The sequence below is a fragment of the Microcebus murinus genome, chromosome 1 (assembly GCF_040939455.1).
Source record: "Microcebus murinus isolate Inina chromosome 1, M.murinus_Inina_mat1.0, whole genome shotgun sequence".
Classification (NCBI taxonomy): domain Eukaryota; kingdom Metazoa; phylum Chordata; class Mammalia; order Primates; family Cheirogaleidae; genus Microcebus; species Microcebus murinus.
In genome coordinates, this window is record NC_134104.1 from 10141593 (window position 1) to 10160371 (window position 18779).

The 18779-nt window shown below is 46.2% G+C and overlaps 2 protein-coding genes across 4 annotated transcripts; both read right to left on the reverse strand.

Annotated features, from left to right (window-relative positions):
- Positions 1-921: 921 nt before the first annotated feature.
- On the reverse strand, positions 922-13288 carry SMIM11 (small integral membrane protein 11). 3 transcript variants are annotated; one of them, XM_012747057.2, is made up of 5 exons: positions 13184-13288; positions 9002-9084; positions 8288-8405; positions 3042-3219; positions 922-1100 (listed from the first exon to the last, which is right to left on the reverse strand). In XM_012747057.2, the coding sequence occupies exons 3-4, from the start codon at positions 8297-8299 to the stop codon at positions 3055-3057; spliced, it is 177 nt and encodes a 58-aa protein (XP_012602511.2). In that variant the 5' UTR covers positions 8300-8405; positions 9002-9084; positions 13184-13288; the 3' UTR covers positions 922-1100; positions 3042-3054. The 3 variants fall into 3 exon arrangements, with proteins under 3 accessions (XP_012602511.2, XP_012602512.2, XP_012602513.2); XM_012747058.3 differs by having other exon boundaries at positions 13180-13264; XM_012747059.3 differs by lacking the exon at positions 9002-9084 and having other exon boundaries at positions 13184-13270.
- A 3474-nt stretch (positions 13289-16762) lies between these two features.
- On the reverse strand, positions 16763-17848 carry KCNE2 (potassium voltage-gated channel subfamily E regulatory subunit 2). Its single transcript, XM_012747001.2, has one exon. It carries the CDS (start codon positions 17834-17836, stop codon positions 17465-17467), a length of 372 nt encoding a protein of 123 aa, XP_012602455.1. The 5' UTR covers positions 17837-17848; the 3' UTR covers positions 16763-17464.
- Between the last annotated feature and the right edge of the window lie 931 nt (positions 17849-18779).

The following is an 18779-nucleotide window of genomic DNA, read 5'->3' on the forward strand; positions in this document are numbered from 1 at the left end:
TGTTATAGGAGGAAGCTCAGCTGAACTGTGGCAGAGGTCTGGGTGGGCCTCCCAGGTGGGTGGGAGTCACAGGCTTTGCCTCCAGCAGAGATGGGACAATTAGAATCACTAACACTAATAGTCCAGAACTGAGGACCCTCCCTTTAAAAGCTCTGTATTTCTGCTTATGTGCAGGAATTTGGATTTTGAGGCAATAGTCTGCCAGTTTCATCCTTAGTAATAAACTTTTTTCTTCTCCTCAAACCACTTATTCTCATTCCTCTGATGTGGCCTCAGGGACAAGTGATGAGCTTTCAGTAACAAACCCTTTTCGTAGAGATCTCTGTGTGTTGGGTGCTGAGCAGTAAACATTCTTATCCCATTGGCCTGCCCCCGAGTCTGAAAGTCTTCCATGAACGTCCTGCCCTTTGCCTTTATCTGCAAATCCCTACAAGCAAACTGGTAAGGAGAGGACAAAACGCACCCAGGAGCTCCTCTTGCTCTTTCACGCCAGGACTGGAGAAGAGAATTCTTCCTGGACTCGGAGCCTGACAGGGCAGACACCTCCCAACCTGCACTTCCTCCCCATGAGGACCTCCCAGGTCAGACAGGGGACAGCTCTCCTGGACGAGTGCACAGCCTCGCAAGGAACACACACACAGGGGACAGCACCTGCAGGAGGGACAGAGGAGAAAAGGGCCCAGGGGAAGGCAGCCCACCAGGGAGAGGGTGAGAGGCCCGGTGCCCAGCCCCACAGCAGATGCTGCTCCCCCTGTCCCTGCTGGAGTCCCCAGCTGGAAATGCTGGCTGGGGTGTGAGTTTGCAAAACTCCCTCCTCTCACAAGTGTGTGTGTGTGTGTGTGTGTATGTGTGAGTGTGTGTGTATGTGAGAGTATGACAGAGATACACACTCTCCTTTACTTATTCCAAAGACCAGAAATATCCTTTTAACAAAGGTATTTTATTTTAGTACACAAAATACTGATTCTTTCGAAAGCATATAAAAATTCACATTGCTTTAAGTTAAAGGCCCAGGTTGGGAGTTTATCCTCTGACACATCACCCAGTGGTTCTTGCTTCTCGGCTAGGGTCTACTGGAGCTGACATTTACATTGCAAAATCTAGAAAAGAAAACCAAAGGGTAAGTAGGAGGGAAACGTTTGATAAAATTACAGTGAATGTTTTACTCGTTCAGCATTAACACTTTTCAGCCGTTCAGACTTGAGAAACAGAAACTACTCAAGTTTATCTATTAATGAATGTATTTTTAGCACCACAATTTCCCTTTCATCTTGAAAACCTGTTTAGTTTAAAGCAAGGCACCGGTATTTGAGAAGCTGCCAGCCGATAGAGAAAGACCAACTCCCCAGGCAGTTCTAAGCTCAGAGGGGAAGCCACCCAGCCCCACTTAACCAACAGGTCTCCGGTGACGTCTGCAGAGAGAAGAAAGAAGCATTTATGATCTCACATCTAATTTTCCTCTTCTCAGTTTAACATGCGAAATGAGGACTGTCAGGAATATAAATTCAATCAGCAACATTGCAATGTAAACTGCCTTCCCTCACCCTGTAAATTTTCTCTTCCCCCTTTCTAGTGCCTGCTCCTGAGTTTCACTTTAAAAAAGAATCAATAAAAGGCAAGGTTCCATAACAGTAACTTCTGTCTGGCAAAAGTCCACAGCCCATTGAGGACCAGCCAGCGGCTGCGGCTGCTGGAAAGGGCGAGTGATCAAGAGAAGTGCTTCCACCAGCCCACGTGTCCGTATTCAGGAAGGCGGCCGGCTCAGGCTGGGTACGGTGGTTGGATGAGTTTGATCTGGGTTCGATTTCTGGTTCTGCTCTTCACCAGGTATGGTGTGAGCCATTCTTTCAGTCTGGATACACCCCACAGAGCTGTCAGGTCTGAGTAACCCAGCTGTGTAAGAAATGCCTAGCAAACGCCCGGCACAGAATGATCACCCAGTAAGTGTTGCTTCTGTTTCTCCTAAGTATGCCTTTAACCTCACAGTCTGCCAGCACTGCACGGGGATTCCTATTTTTACACGCAGGGAATCGGAGCGGGCAGGGGTGGTGGAGGTCACCTAGCCCAGTGGTTCCTATGGTGACCTGTTGCTGAGAGGACTGCGTCAGAGTCATCTAATGGGCTTTCAAAAGAACAGGTGCCCGGACACAACCGTAGACAGAATGGAATCTCCCTGAGGCTGGAGCCTGAGAATCTGCATTTTAATAAGCATCCCAGCGATTCTGATCCTTAGCCAGGTTTGGGGACCACTGATCTAGAACCCCCTACTGCCATATTTGAATCCTTTTTCAGAGAAGCCCAGAAACTCAACCTGATAGATGACGAGATTGCATCGACACGCCAGCATGAAGGAGACTGCTGTCACGTGTTAGATCTGTAACGGGGGCCGGGTGTGGTGGCTCACGCCTGTAATCCTAGCACTCTGGGAGGCCGAGGCAGGCGGATCATTTGAGCTCAGGAGTTCAAGACCAGCCTGAGCAAGAGTGAGACCCTGTCTCTACTGAAAAAATAGAAAAAAATTAGCCAGACAACTAAAAGTATATATATAAAAAATTAGCCGGGCATGGTGGCACATGCCTGTAGTCCCAGCTACTCAGGAGGCTGAGGCAGGAGGATTGCTTGAGCCCAGGAGTTTGAGGTTGCTGTGAGCTAGGCTGACGCCCCAGCACTCTAGCCCGGGCAACAGAGTAAGACTCTGTCTCAAAAAAAAAACCTGTAACAGGGGCCTTGATGTGTTCAACCCCATAAGCACGATCTTGGCCTTCTGTCTGCCCTGTGACAGGCACCAGGCTACAGTGATGAATTAAGCCCTCGAGACTGGTGAGGAGGTCGTCAGGAAGGGCCCTCTAGCCTGGGACTAACCAGCAAGGCTGAGGGGCATGAAGGTCTATCGTGGCCAAGGTGTGGCCCCTAGGAGTGCAGGGAGGAGTGGGAGAGGTAGCAAATGAGATCTGGGTTAAGCACAGATTGGCAAGGGACTTTCACACTTGTTGACTGGCCGCCCTGACCCCTGGCTGGTTCCCATTCCCAAGGTTGGGTACCTTGGATGCCCCTTCAGTTATCTTTCTTCTCTGACTGCTTCTTCTTCTCAGCCTCCAGTTCTTGCTGTTTTGCTTCCATCCTTTTCATTTGGTATATTTTCACTCCAGCAAATGCCAGGCAGAGAATTAATGTCTTCGCCGCCAAGATATACAGCAGCAAGGGCACGTGTTCGAGAGCCTTCGAGAGGAAAGAAACCATTCTAAACATTTCATCATTGATATGGGATGTTTCTTTATCTTCTCGCAACAAGTATTTACTGAGCACCTATCCTACAAGAGGTACAAGGCTAGGTGCTGGGGCTACACTGGAGACCAAGCAGACAAGGTCCCTGTCCCCAGGTGGCCACCAGTCTATTTACACCCTGCTCTTCATCACTCACTTGCTACTGGCTTCACGGAGGATCACCAGTCAGCTACAGGCGTAGTGACTCTGGTCTCATGCAACTCAACTGTGCAATTTGCTGGCCTCCCTGATCCCTGCTTTGGTGGCAGCAGCTGGGTCCAGTGAGAGGAGCCTGAACCAGGGCACCTGGGTCATAGCTCTGCTCTGCCGCCAACTGACTGTGTGACCTGGTCAGCCACTGGGCCTTTCTGAGCTCCTGCCTCTTTGCCCACAAAGTAGGGCTGGACCAGACCTTCCTTCTGGAATCTCCAGCTCTAGCACCCTATGATTTCCTTGTTTCTAGCAACTCATTAGCACTGGCACTTGAAGATAAAATAAAATGCAACAAAATTCAAAACATCAAAACTTAGCTACTGATTACTGCCATAAACCCACTGGCTAAAACAAAGTCTGGAGAATAACTATCGATTTGAATTAGCCACTCTTTGCAGGACTTATAATGAAATTCTATATATCACGATGGTATGTCAAAGTAAATACTATCCTAGTTTCATACACATGGTTAGTATGACTAAATGATGATCATGAACTTTTTGTGTTATTAAAAATTCCTTCTCAAATAAAGTGATAAGCTATGCTTCTGCTGAGTAATCATTATTTTACAGGTAGACTTTATTCCAATGAAATCATTACATTAAATTGCCAAATATCATTTATTATATGTAATACCAATAAAATGAGATTCTACTACAGGGAGTACATTTGAACCTCCTTCTAACAGTTTAAGAAAAAGTGACCTGAAACTAGTGAGAACAATATGATCACAGAACTAGAGGGCTGGAAAGAACTTTCCAGAACCTGGTCTAGTCCGCACCTTGTCTTCTGAGCGGGGCGAGCAGAGCTGCTGTGGCCTGAGAGGTCTGCCCGTGTCCTGCAGCTCGCTCACGAGGAGGCTGGAGCGGAAATGGACAGTCTAACCCGGGCCAGGCGCCCTTCCCCTGAGTCCTGATTCCCGATGCAGTGGAATTAATGAAATCACAATTTATGTACATCTATGTTCCTATAATTCTATCCAAATTCTTTAAGACTCAGACCTGGATGTGGATTTCACATTTAGAAGACAGAGCATCGGCTGCTGTACACTGGGAACTTCCCGGGTGCTAAGTGCCTTACGTGGTTCTTCACGCTTTCTCCACGAGGCAGATGGACCACCCTGATCGTGGAGCTGAGAACATGGTAAGTGATGGAGAATCTGACCTGGCTCTGACCTTCACCATCACAGTGTCCTGTAACATGTATGTGGTGTGCTCCACACCCCTGCCAATTTTACAATTAAATTATGCAAAGAAACAATGGCTTGGCTACTGAATTTGCCAGAGGCAGCTAGACTCACTACCTTTGAAAGCATTTAACTTGGTATGTATGGATATCTGCAGAAGGCTGTAATGTGATACAATGAGAATATAATGGACATCATGGGGGGAGAAGGATACAAATATTTAAGTCATTCTAACTAAAACAAGAAGAACACAAGAACACTCCATAACCAGATAATAGTTTTCAATGATGAAATCATTTTAACAGTAAGGAATAAACACAAAATACTCACTTTCAGAAAGATCACTCTGGCGAAAGTATGAAAGATTTACAGTTACGAAAGTAAAACTTTCAAATGTTTTACCCTGGTAAATACGAGCATCTTAGAATATTGATCTGGTTTCCAGACTCTTCCTCCCTTAGAGCCACTGCTAACCACTCTCCCCGCCCACCAACCCTCCAATTCCTCTGCTTTCTTAAAGGCTCACGTGTTAGAGAGGTGAAGGTAAGACTCCACTCATACAAACCAGCTGTCAACATCGTTACATAAACCTCTTTTCGTGTTTATTAGGATTTTCTAGGCTAACTGAAGCGCTGACTCATACTAGGAAAGTAACTTTTCTGATTTTCTAAATCTCTCTAGAATCAGTCTGTTATGGCAGAGCCATATGATCGTCGCAGGAAGGTACGACCTCAACAGGAAATCGACAAACCCACTGCCATGGAAACTCACCGGCCAGTGGGCGCAGGTTAGTGGCGCGGTACTTACTTTCTTTTCAAAGGCAGTGGGGAGGCAGTGGCAGGAGGCAGAAGTCTGACGCTGAGGAGGAGGCAGAACAAGGGCGGCAGAGGCCAAGGACACTAAAAGGGCTAAAGCGAGGACTTGTGGGGAGCCCCTTCCTTCCCCTCTCGAGGGCACTAAGCTTCAGTTGTGTTAAATTCCCCCCTGATTTCCTTCTAACAACCCCTTACATCTCTCAAAATATGCAGACCTCCAAGGAGGAAAATGAATGTTGTTCGGGTGGACTAGATCCATGCTACTTTTTGAAAACAAAACCCCAGTATCTGTGAAATGGGAATAATTAACTTTTTAAATAATGAGGCCACACTCGTTGCTAATGCACAGTAGTTCTGACTGTCACCGCCAGCCGGAGGGCAAGGCCACAGGATGCCCTCAGCTTCCCACAGCTCTCTGCGGTAGGCGTAAGCAGGGCCGTTCCTTTCTGACACTACCCAGAAGGGTCTGGGTTTAAACACAAGGCTGCTCCACGGTGTTATGCATGTCTGTAGCTGGGAAGGTTTGGGTCAGTTTCTTGGGTCAGGTTCTTGACACAGGAAAGGACTGTCACAGGCAGGACCGGGCTGGGGGGTCAAGTGGGTTGATGTCACTCCACAGTTGTAAAGATAACTTCCCTATGTGTTGCCTTGGACCACTGTATATGAGCACCACCTGGGAACTTGTGAGGAATGCAGATGCTCGGGCCCTGCCCCCGACCTACCCAATCAGAAACTCTTAACTTGTCCTCAAAGGGACTGCCATGCATGTGCAGTGGGAAGACCGCCTGCCGCCTTGGAGCACCACACAGAATGCTTTGAAGCTTGCTGACACCGCCTTTAGTAGCAGTTACTGCCTCTCACCCTTACCAATTTAGCCACTGCAGTGGGTGCTATATGGCTGCTCTCAATCTCATCCCCACTTTCCGCTCCTTTCCCCTTCGACCCCCTTCTCACCCCTACCACTGTGCTCAGGCCCCCAAAAGCATGTTCAACAAACCCCCCCTAGTTGTCCACGCCTTCACAGAGACTCACTCTGCTTCCTTAACTTCAACCAGGCCTTCCTGGAGAAGAGTCTCTCTGCCCTCCTGCAGGGCCCCCCAAGCCCTATGGCCACAGGGCTGGGGAAGGGGGACAGCCACTCTACCAGCTCCCTGAGCCTGCTTCCAGACCCTTCCCATTTCTCCTTGCAGGAGAAAGCTACTGGAGGTTTTCAAGAAGGAAACATTTATAATAATTGAAAAGATCACATACGATAAGATTTATATTTGAAAATACATACACCACACTTATATATAAGGAATAAAATACTGGAAGAAAATACACCAAAACTATTAACATTTAATAGTAGCCATCTCTGGATGGTGAAACTACGTACAATTTTTATTTGATTTTATACTTTTCGAAGTGGCTAAAATAATCACATATCTCAGTGGCTGCTTTCTTAACCAAATTCCGCCTCACCTTGCTGACTTCAGGGTAAAAGTGGCATTTCCCTTCTCTCTGTAAAACCTGCTGACAGGTGCCACAGCCCCTGAATGCCTCTCGCTAGCAGCCGACTCTGGTTTCTGGTGAACCTCTGCTCCCACCAGCTGAATGTTGTGTTTACTCACCAACCAGTTTAGGTTGTACTCAATGCTATGTTAAATAATTTATTTAAACACAACACAGGAAATATGACCACGTAAAGAAAAAGTGGTTTCTGTGAAAACTGAATTGAATGCTTTGAAAGATTCGAGGCTGAGTTGGAAAAAAAAAAAAGGCTATTGGTAGGACAACTATAAAACATTAGGGAAAAGCATCGAAATCTGGAAAGATTTTGTACGCTGATTGCTTCATAAGATCTTAACCCACTGTCTTAGTCATTTTAGACTCCTATAACAAAGTATCACAATCCTAGTGACCACAAACAAGAGACATTTATTTGTCACAGTTCTAAAGGTTGAAAGTCCAAGATTAGGGTACAGCATGGTTGGATCCTAGTGAGGACCACTTCCAGGGTATAGACTTCCAATACTTCTTGTTGGACCCTCACACGTCAGAAGGAGGGCAAGAGAGCTCTCTGGAGTCCGGTTTAGAAGGGCACTAATCCCATTCTTGAGGGCTCCACCTCCAAATACCAGCACATTGGCGCTAGGGTTGTGACATACAAATTTGGAGGAAATACATTCAGACCACTGCATCTACTTTAAAGAAACTAAAATGGGCCGGGCGTTGTGGCTCACGCCTGTAATCCTAGCACTCTGGGAAGCCAAGGCAGGAGGATCACTCAATGTCAGGAGTTCAAAACCAGCCTAAGCGAGACCTCGTCTCTACTAAAAATAGAAAGAAATTAATTGGCCAACTAAAAATATATAGAAAAATTAGCTGGGCATGGTGGCGCATGCCTGTAGTCGCAGGCTACTCGAGAGGCTGAGACAGAAGGATCGCTTGAGCCCAGGAGTTTGAGGTTGCTGTGAGCTAGGCTGACGCCACAGTACTCTAGGTACTCTAACCTGGACAACAGAGTGAGACTCTGTCTCAAAAAAAAAAAAAAAAAACTAAAATCTAAAACTGTAGGTAAAGTTTTAAAGGCATGATTTTTGCAAGAAAAGCAAGGCAGATCTGAAGTTATCGGACAGGCACTCAAAGAAAGGTCTAGCCTTCTTCCAGAAGTCTAGTGAATAAATGTACATTTGTATGTTTTAACTTAAAACATTAAATATTATTTTTCTTTTCTATCAATCTACATCTATAAAACTTTTATTCTGAATTTTTACAATCAGGATGAAAGAAGAAAACCCAAGCAATAATTATTTAAAACTAGTCTTACCTTCCAGTTCATGGCAGAACAGCTGTGGATTTATTCCTGATCAATGCAGGCCTCTCCCAGACAAGCACATGAGGAGAAGGAGCTAGAAGGTCAGGTTCAGGGCGCTGGAAGGTCTGATCTGGGGTGGGGTGGGGGGAAAAAGAAACAGGTCAGTTTGGACTTTCCAGGGCAGGCCACCTTAGGAAGATGTCTCTTTGACGGAAAGAGGGCACGTGAACCTAGAGCAGAGAGACGGGTTGTGTCCTGACAAGGCGACCTAGAGCTTGGTGGGAGACAGACAGGCTGGGTGAGGGCCAAGACAGGCCTGGCTCTTGTTGAGCAGAAAGCTCTCCTCAGCCCCCAGCAGAGGTGGCAGTGCCACTCCTGAGGGGACATGTGCTCCCATCCCATTCATCTGTGGAACTAAGAGCCCAAGTCCAAAGGCTGTCCCTCCACCCACCTCTTGCCCCGAACAGGTACTGGTTTGTGGATAGGTGTTCTTTCTGTTTTTCAGGTCCTCTGAGTGTTAATCAAGCTAACCTTGGTTTTTAAAAGATTATCTGGAGGCAAGGGAATAAGTGACAGGAGAAAATAATTATCCTAAGAAAGCAATTCATATGTAGACTTCCCTCTAAAGCACCATGGATGTAAGGCAAGATGTGACAAGGCAGGGACACAGCCAGAGCACAGGATTTGCTCTGGGGCCTCACAGGTCACTAATTTTAGAACACATACCCCAAAGAGCCAGAAGACTTGTTCTCTGCATGAAGAACCTACATACTCTGGTAAGTGACTTCCCTCTGAGGCCTCGCTCTCATCTGTAAGTGAAGAAAGAAGGTGTCAAATAGATGGTGTCTAGGGCCCTGATTTTTTCTGAAATTCAATGATTTATAGCATAATAACCATAGCTTCGCTTTATCATGCCAGACTGTGCTAAAGTACCTATGTGAATTAACTCACTTAGTCTTCACAGACTGCCCAGTGAGGTAGCTGATTACTCCACTTCATAGAGGAGGAAAGAACGTTTAAGTAACATATCCAAGGGTCTTCCAGGTGGGACTGGGATTCAGACCCATCCAGTCTGGTTCCAGGGCCTTAACCTCAGTACTATCCTGATGCAGGCAGAGAGCTTCCCATTCAAAAATCATGGTGACACTTTCCTTTAAACGTATTTACAATTAGAATTCAGAAAAGTGGCAGAAAATTTTAGAGGCCTTTAGAATGGGGATAAGATAAACTTCAGGGAAGATGTTTTCAAAAAAAAAAAAAACATTCCATTACAAAAGCATGTAAATATAAAAAGTTATATCTCATCTCTTCAAGGTTATACTATCTTTTATCTTGAAAACAAGCTAGTAGTTGGCACAAGATAGCCAAGTTTTCCCAGGACTTTTTCAAAGTCACAGAATCTAGCAACATGAATTTACACTGTAGATCTGTTTAGATGTAGTCATGGTAACTGAAAGTGCTATAAAAAGAAAATCACAGCCTCAGACACCTGTGAAGAGCTGGCCCCACAGACCGTTCAGTAAGAAAATTCCTTTGGTAACCTCCCATAAGCAAGAACATGCAAATTGTACTTGTGTCTATCACCTAAAGCTAAAGCCTATCCAATTCCACACTAATCATGAATTACAAGTTTATCTTATAGGTAACAGGAGACAAGATGGAATCAGGCATTCTTCCCCCTTCCTGGGGACATCCTCATAACTGATGCTTCCTTTAGTCCCTTCTTTTATGTAAAATGTAGATTTCTTGGGCCTCACAAGAATGTAACCACTACCTTATCACCCCCCACGCAACCCCCCTACCTTTCTCCTTCTCTCTGTATGCCCATAAAATACTGGTGGTGCCAACATCCCCTTCAGAAAAACAGCCACAGCTTGTCTGCTGTTTGTGGTTTTCCCAGGCACATCCTCGAAATTTTGGCTTAATAAACCTCCACTGATTGAGATTTTTGCCTCTGTCATTTATTTGGGTTGACAGTGCTAATTACCTTCCTGTATAAATGGCCCACGTGTCCTTTTTTTTTTGAGATAGAGTCTCGCTTTATTGCCCAGGCTAGAGTGAGTGGCGTGGCGTCAGCCTAGCTCACAGCAACCTCAAACTCCTGGGCTCACGTGATCCTGCCTCAGCCTCTCGAGTAGCTGGGACTACAGGCATGCACCACCATGCCCAGCTAATTTTTTTTTCTATATATATTAGTTGGCCAATTAATTTCTTTCTATTTATAGTAGAGATGGGGTCTCGGTCTTGCTCAGGCTGGTTTTGAACTCCTGACCTCGAGCAATCCTCCCGCCTCCATTTCCCAGAGTGCTAGGATTACAGAGGTGAGGCACCGCGCCTGGCCCCACTTGTCCTTATGTAGCAGCAGATTCTGACCTGCACTGAACAAGTATGTTCCTGGCATATTATAACTGTTGCTAGAATTTTCACTTTGAGTATTTCTAATAATCTTAGGGATTAGCCATGTTGTCTATTAAAATAAAATGTTTAAGGCTTGTAAATTTTATTTTTAAAATTCCTGCTTTGAGTTGTATATAGATATAGTAGGTAACTTTGGCTGTTCCCCACAAATTTTCTGAGGCCAAATTACAGACCCTGTGAATTGATTAGGATGTGGATTCCCAAGGTCAAGGACAAAAAATAAGTCCAAAATTCTTGCAGAAGGAAATAAATGAAAAAGGACATCCAGTGGTCTGGCCCTGTGGTAAACATGCACTAGGATACTAGCAATGTGACCATGGACAAGTCACTTGGCCTCTGTAAGCCTCAACTCCCCCATCTGTAAATTCTCCTTCAGAATGGACTGTAAACATTAAGCAGCGTGCTCAGCACACAGAAAGCACTAAATAAATGTCAACCATTATTGTTACGATAAATCTTTCTCCGTGCAGCAATGGGCATGCCAAGCTGAAGGACATAGACATGTTGCACCCAGCAGAAAATGTAGTCATTCCGTGACAGCAGGGCATAATAAGCTGAGAGCACGGAGAACTGGAGATCAGGGCTCTGTTCTTGGTGGCACCAATGGCGGGACATGTGACCTGGGGCAAGCCATTAACCCTATCAATCAAAATGGTCTCATTTTAAAAATCAGAATGCAAAGGATAATTCTCCAACTCTGGAATTCACAACTCAACCCTCCTCTCTGATATTACAGAACCTGACTGGAAAATATACTGGTGGCAAAAATACACTTCAACTGGTGGTTGCCTCAACTTCAGCTTCTAGAGTGACAGAATTCAAGCTCTTTAGGAAAGAAACCCACGTAAAGTCAATCTGCAACAGGAGAGGACGGGGTGGGTAAGGGTGGAGGACCAAATGGCAACCCCCCCCATCAGCCTTGCTCATTCCCACCCACTGCCTCTGAATTACTTTTCCCCACCTCCCTTAAATTACATGCCCCAAGTCAGCCATTATCACAGCACCCCGCTCCCTCCTGCAAATGAGAACTAAGAAAGCTAAAAATATCACTGAGCTATTTGCTCTGCTGGCATACGTACACCTGATGCAATATTAGAAACAAGAGGCAGCCGGTATCTGAGGGCTGAACTGCAAAAGCCAACAAAACTAGGACAATTTTGAGAGGCATAAAAATCTATGAAGGGGCCGGGCGCTGTGGCTCACGCCTGTAATCCTAGCTCTTGGGAGGCCGAGGTGGGCGGATTGCTCAAGGTCAGGAGTTCGAAACCAGCCTGAGCAAGAGCGAGACCCCGTCTCTACTATAAATAGAAAGAAATTAATTGGCCAACTGATATATATATAAAAAATTAGCCGGGCATAGTGGCGCATGCCTGTAGTCCCAGCTACTCGGGAGGCTGAGGCAGGAGGATAGCTTGAGCCCAGGAGTTTGAGGTTGCTGTGAGCTAGGCTGACGCCACGGCACTCACTCTAGCCTGGACAACAAAGCGAGACTCTGTCTCAAAAAAAAAAAAAAAAAAAAAAAATCTATGAAGGGCAGAAAATGTTAAACTTCCCATGGAACTATACAGTCTTAGCTTAAAACTAAACAAACAAAAAAACCCCCACAATTGGCTTAGCTACCACTCCAAATATTTCTATCTCCCTAACTGCAAAAGTATCCTGAGTTTTCCTTTGCTGAGTTTGTCCTAGAAACAAAACCATATTCGCTTATTTTGGTTAGGCCAATTAAAGCAATACAATCTATTGCCCACGACCTACGTTTCCTGCTTGGCACACACACCTAGGAAACTCAAGGGTCAGTCTGTCTCCTGGTGGCTAACTGCTTCCAGCCACTAATCAGGTCCTGCCCTTTCTTTGTCTGAACTTTCTCTCTCGCCCAGTGTCTACGCCCTTCAGGCCAATCCTTCACCCAATCATTTTAGGTAGGAGTAGGTCCGGGAAGGGGGCTGCCAGGTGAACGCTGGGCACCACCTGGCCCTCCTGGCTCTGCACAGGGGTTGGGGGGAGAGAACCAGCCCCACCCGACCTCGGCTGCTCGCACTCCACGTCCCATCAGTCCGGGGATATGCTAGGAGCGACCCGAGCCCCGGGAGAGCCGCGATGGAGCCTGCGCTCGCGGCGCAACCCTGGGCGCGCTGCTGAACCCCCGCGGGCCTCGGCGCGTCCTCGGTAACCCGTGGGCCAGTCTGGAGCCCTCTTCCCCCGACCTCTGCACTCGGGAGCAACGCCTGCCGCACCCAGATCCGAGGCTGGGGGCCAGGGGCTGTCGCCGCTCCCCCCACCCTTCCCCAGAACAGTGTGTCCAGAACATTCGCTCGTCCCCGAGACGCTTAGACCAGCACCCTCCGGCCGGAACCACCGCTGGGAGTCCGGCAGGCGCTAGTCCCACAGAGAAAACGCGGTCGCAGAGCCAGCCACCAGATCCCAGCGCCCCAAAGAGCTCTCGAGCTTAGGATCGTGCCCCCGCCGACCCCGACGTCACGCACTCACAGCTCTGGGCGGTGGAGCCTCCGGCGCCGGGCCAGCACACTAACTGGGACTCCCGCAGTGCTGCCGGGGAAAACTACACGTCCCGAAATGCACCGCTCCGCGCGCCGGCGCGGTAGGCCTGCGTAGCCGTCGCGGGACGCTGACGCAGTGGGCTCGGGCCGCCTCCAGTTGGGGGAAGCCGTGGGATGTGGGCCGGGCACCTTGGTCCAGGGCCGGGGGTGAACTGGAGGAGGACGGCAGCTAGAGGGCTGGTGTTCGCGGGGTCCTCGCGGCCTCCTTCCGCTGTCCCGCATTTCCTAGGTGTCCCCTCTGCTGTTTGCAGCTGAGGACACGTAGGTCCTCATAGGAAGTGTCCAAATCTAGCGTTCATTTTCTTTGACAACATGCATGCATTTTCCTTTGGCATAACAGTGGGGATCCCCAACGCTAGGTTCCCAGATGTCTTCATTCAACAAATGCTTCGTAGGCGCGTGCAGAGCTGGAGCCCCCTCGGTCTTTGCTCCATGGGAAGCGCAAACTGGGCCCCCAGACACAGGGTAGCGGGGACGGAATGCTCGTAGGTTCTCACTGCGTGCTCTGCTCGCCTTTCTAGGGATGAGGAAACTGAGGCCAGGGGAGATTTAGTGGCTGACCCTAGAAAACGCGCGAATTGCGGTGACAGAGTGGAGTTTTGAACCCAGACTGTCTAATTGTAAATCCAACCAGTGCTCTGTGATGAAGTGCGAGACATTAGGGGTGCAGAGGAGAGAGCAAACGGGTGGGGGGGTTGCATCTGTTGACCAGGGAAGTTTTGCCAGACAAAGTAACACAAATAGCTTTGTTCTAAGCACTTTGAGGCTCTTGTCTAAAAGTTTCATAACAAGCTAATAAAGGATTCGCAATAATTACAGTTGAGCCTTGAACAGCTCAAGGTTTGGGGTAGTACAGTCCAAACTTTACCTATGACTTTGAACCTTACTGAAAACAAACAGTCGATAAACATGTGTTTTGTATATGTATTAGATACTGTATTCTTACAATAAACTAAAGAAAGTCTTATTAAGGAAATCATAAGGAAGAGAAAATATATTTACTATTCATGAAGTGGAAGTGGATCATCCTAAAGGTGTTTGTCCTTGTTGTCTTCACATTGAGTAGGTTAACAAGGAGGAAGAGGAGGGGTTGGTCTTGCTGTCTGGGGTGGCAGAGGCAGAAGCAGTGGGAGAGGTAAAAGGGGAGATAGGAGAGGCAGGTACACTGTAACTTTTATTGAAAGAAATCCAAGTGTAAGTGAACCAGCACAGTTCAAACCCATGTGTTCAAGGGTCACCTGTATAACCATTTCACAAATGAAGAAATGGAGACACAAAGAGATTAAAGTAATTTTTCCCCCAGGATTTTAAAGCCAACAAGTGTCAGAGCTGGCACTGGGCCCTAGGTAATCTGAACCTAGAGTCTAGCAGATCAGCCACTTACCATGGTTTCTTTTTTAAATAGCCTCAGAGCTATGCTTTAAAAATGAGTGGTGCCCAGGTCACGTGGAGCCAGCAGACAAAGCAGAAGGAACTCTAAAAGCAAACGGTGTCGAGAAAAGCAGCAAGTTGCTTGAACCGGCACTTTTAGGTGCCAGGCTGAAAGTGGAAAGCCTGAGTCTGGTGGGAGTTGATCCTGGAGTTGCAAAATGTAGCAAATGGCTCAACCATTATACACCCAACATGCGGGTAAAGATCCGGCTTTTCTCCCAGTACCCGAAAGTGAAGTTGACTGATAACCCTCTATGTTATCACTTATACTTTCAGCGATAAAAATAAAATGTATTTAATTAGGAAAACCTAGATTTTTTTTCCCTTGGATTGTTTCCCTATGTCAAAAGTAAACAAAGCCAAGACACTAGTTAAAGCAGTAAGGATAGACTCAATTCAGTAACTATGGCAATAGGGAAGAGGGTCAACTCCCATTTGTGTAGGGGTGCCTGAGTGTGGGGGCAGGGCTGGAGCAGGGTCAGGGAAGTGGAAATGTATAGAAAGTGGGAGAGGTTGGTCAATGGGATCTAGGTTTGTTAAATGGCCCATATCTGGAGGAGAAACTAACTTCTGTCTGTGATGGGGTCAGTGAGAGCAAAGCCCTCACACAGCAGGGAAAGTAAGAATGTTTGCATTTCAAAGAAACACAACAGTTCTGTGTGGTAGAAGATTTATATCTCAAAGGAGGAGAGGAAGGATTTGTAATTGCAAGCTTTCTAAAATAACTGCTCTAAGAGGGGTTCAGGGGCCTATCTGCCTGTCACCAGGTTTTGGCTGGAACAAATAGTAAATTCTCCAGGCAGCGTTCACTTTTCTCAGGTAGGCACTTGAAGGGGGCCTGGAGCCACCCCCAGGATACAGCCTTCAGCTGTTAGAAACCGTGCTAGTGTTTGCTCAAGTCTCTTAGTGCAAGGAGGTGGATGAAATCATTTGTGCCAGGAGTCTGCAGTTTTCGTAGGCCAAGGTTGGGGTCTAGTCAAGAAGAGGGCTCAGAGGAGCCTGGCTCGTTGGAGTCTGTGTCGCCTGGTGGGAACCGCACTTCCGCGTCTGAATATAGAGCAGAGGCCTGGGATGTATAGCCCTGTTGCTGCTCTGGGCTCTCTGGGACGCGTGTTTCTGTGTGCGACAGCATTTCTGGGTTTCTGATCTGAGGGAGGAGGCCACCCTTGCCACATCTGTTCTTGGAATATGAATGGCTTTCTCGAACGCTGTATGGAATGCTTCTGTTAGCATAATTGCAAGTCAGTTATTAGGAAACAGACCTGTTTCCTAATTATAAATTATAATATAATAAATATAAATGATAAATCTCGTATACATCTTGCCCTGTAATTCTAAAGAGGCCTTGTAGTTGGTATGGGAGTCCTGCAAGCATACTTTGGAGAAGAGCTCCTTTGCTGAATTTTGTCTTAGTTCCCTGAGGCTTGAAGTCCTGCACGCGGGTGCTGTGCCCAGGCTGGGAAGGGGGGAGAGAACACGGCAAACTAGGAGACACGAAGCTAAAAGATGTGGAGGCCCTGCACATCTATTGCCATTGACTTCCCACTCTCAGCTGCTCTGAGAGAGGAGACCTTGCCCCGAGTCTGGCCTGCCCTCCTGTCCCTGCGCCGGCTCTGTCCACTTTGTGTTGATCTCTGGTAGGACCTTGCCACATTCTGTCATCACAGTACTCAGTTCTGACTCCCTCTCTGCTGTGTGCGTGCCTCCAGCTCATGGAGTCTTGTGCATGTCTGTACTCCCGGGGTCTAGGCCAGTGCCCCAGGCAGATCAATGTTGCCTGATTGAATTAGCAAATGAAATCATCTACTGTCAGCGGACTGTGGTTTCCTCTTGTATAAATGAAGTGGCCTGCCAACAGCAGAATCATCAGCCCTGACGTCCCATGATACCATGCACCCCACCGTGCAAAATGTTAAGCAGTTACTGTCTAGCTTTTCAACAGACATCAGCAAATTAGACACTTTCTGTACTTTTAGTTTCTTCAAAGATAGATGAAAATAAGTAATTATAATGAAATAAAGTTGTTTATAAAGTAACCTTATAGATTTTTATTATTTTTTCTTAAATGACAGGAATTTCTAAAGGTTATAGTTTTCTGCAAAACTTTAAACATTCATTTAAAAATATGTTTCTCTTGCACCAGGTAGTTCTTAAATATTTGACTTCTCTGATATGGGTCATTTGCCCTTGAAATGTTTGTTCTGTCTTCAGACTTCTAAATAAGTTAAATGCCAGGAAAACAATAAACGTATGGTCACCTCATGGCTCTGTTCACTCATTACTCCAGACTCTGCATTCATGAAACAATAAATAAGGGCTCCTATGTCAATCCAGTGAGCAAGTGATAGACTTTGAAACTCTGCTTCTGGAAAGTGTGTCTGGGTTATTTATACATTGAATTTGTCACATACAAATGATGTTTCATGAGGAAGAAGATTCAGTGATTTGTAAATCTCTGCTTTCTATCCCACCGCCACTGCCCAAGCACTTTGCTTCAATTTGGCTTTATTTTCACTATTGACATTGATTAAAATGACATTTACATTGCCCAGAAAGTAAAAGAGGGCTTCAGCACAAATAGTGCTCCAATAAGCAAACATAAATCACTGAAATTGAAATGTCATCTGTCTTAGTTGAACAACCACATCTCCATGAAAATTCTCAGCAGAGAGGAAGGGACTCACTGTCTTCCAAACAATGACAATGTGGACTTGCTTTGAGGCACTGGCATCTCTTCGTATCTGGATATCAGAGATCGGTTTGGTGCCTCTCTCCCTTATCAGGGGGACATTTTGAAACCCACTGCACCAATATTCTCATGGATGGTGGCCTTCGATTCTTCTAGATTCAGAATTTGACTTTTGTACTTTTCCTGCCAGTCGTCCACGATGTACTGGTGGTAGGGGTCGTTGGAGTGTTCCTGCCTCTTGGATTTCACCGTGCTCACCAGGATGGCTACAACGATGAAAGAGAACATTCCGATCATCACCATGAGGTACAGGATGACATAGTAGAAGTTCTCGGCGTCAACTTTGGCCTGGATCGCCTCTTGCTCAGCTGTCGTGTTCCTGCGCCAATTGTCCATGTACGTGACAAAAATCCTTTTGAAGGCATCTTCCAGGGTCTGTGTCAAATTAGATAAAGTAGACATGTTCCCCTGCTGCTGCAATTTAAATAATAAAATAGATGAACAAGGTTAAGGAAACAGATCCTTTCAGTATCTGGCTACCTCAGGGGAGGGAGAGAGGGGAGAAGTAATATTATTTCCTCCTAACCTGGCTGGTCATTGGTTAGTACATATTTTCTTAGTCTTTTTTTTTTTTTTTTGAGTGAGAGTCTCACTCTGTTGCCCGGGCTAGAGTGCCGTGGCGTCAGCCTAGCTCACAGCAACCTCAAACTCCTGGGCTTAAGTGATCCTCCTGCCTCAGCCTCCCATGTAACTGGGACTACAGGCATGCGCCACCATGCCCAGCTAATTTTTTTTATATATTTTTAGTTGGCCAATTAATTTCTTTCTATTTTTAGTAGACACGGGGCCTCACTCTTGCTCAGGCTGGTTTGGAACTCAGACCTTGAGCGATCCACCTACCTTGGCCTCCCAGAGTGCTGGGATTACAAGCGTGAGCCACCACACTCGGCCTATTTTCTTAGTCTTTAAGCTGATTGTATACATTTTATTCACTTTTTGCATGCGTGATTATTTAAAAATAAAATTTTAATAGAGGACATTTACACACACACATTTTGATATCATTATATGTGTAAACAAATGTATGCACACATATGAAAATGTGGAAGACTGGAAGTAAATAAATCAGAATGTTAGTAGTGGGTGCTGTACTTAGAGATAAAAAGTTTCTGCTTTATGCTTTTCCCATGTTCCAAATTTTCATCAGTAATCTTGCATTACTTTTGTTTTTAAAAAGATCGGTAACTGCACAACAGCTAGGATAATGCCACAGTCATAATAAGTACTCAACAAATGTCAGATGAATGAAGCAATGACTCATTTATAGTCTCTGTTTTTAGAGAATTGTGGGGCTTTAGGTATAAGATTGAGGCAAAAGGTTGACAGACGTTCCAATTTGTTCCAT

Excerpts from the sequence above, each read along its gene's own strand:
- KCNE2 (XM_012747001.2), bottom strand. The coding sequence starts at position 17,836 with ATGTCTACTTTATCTAATTTGACACAGACCCTGGAAGATGCCTTCAAA.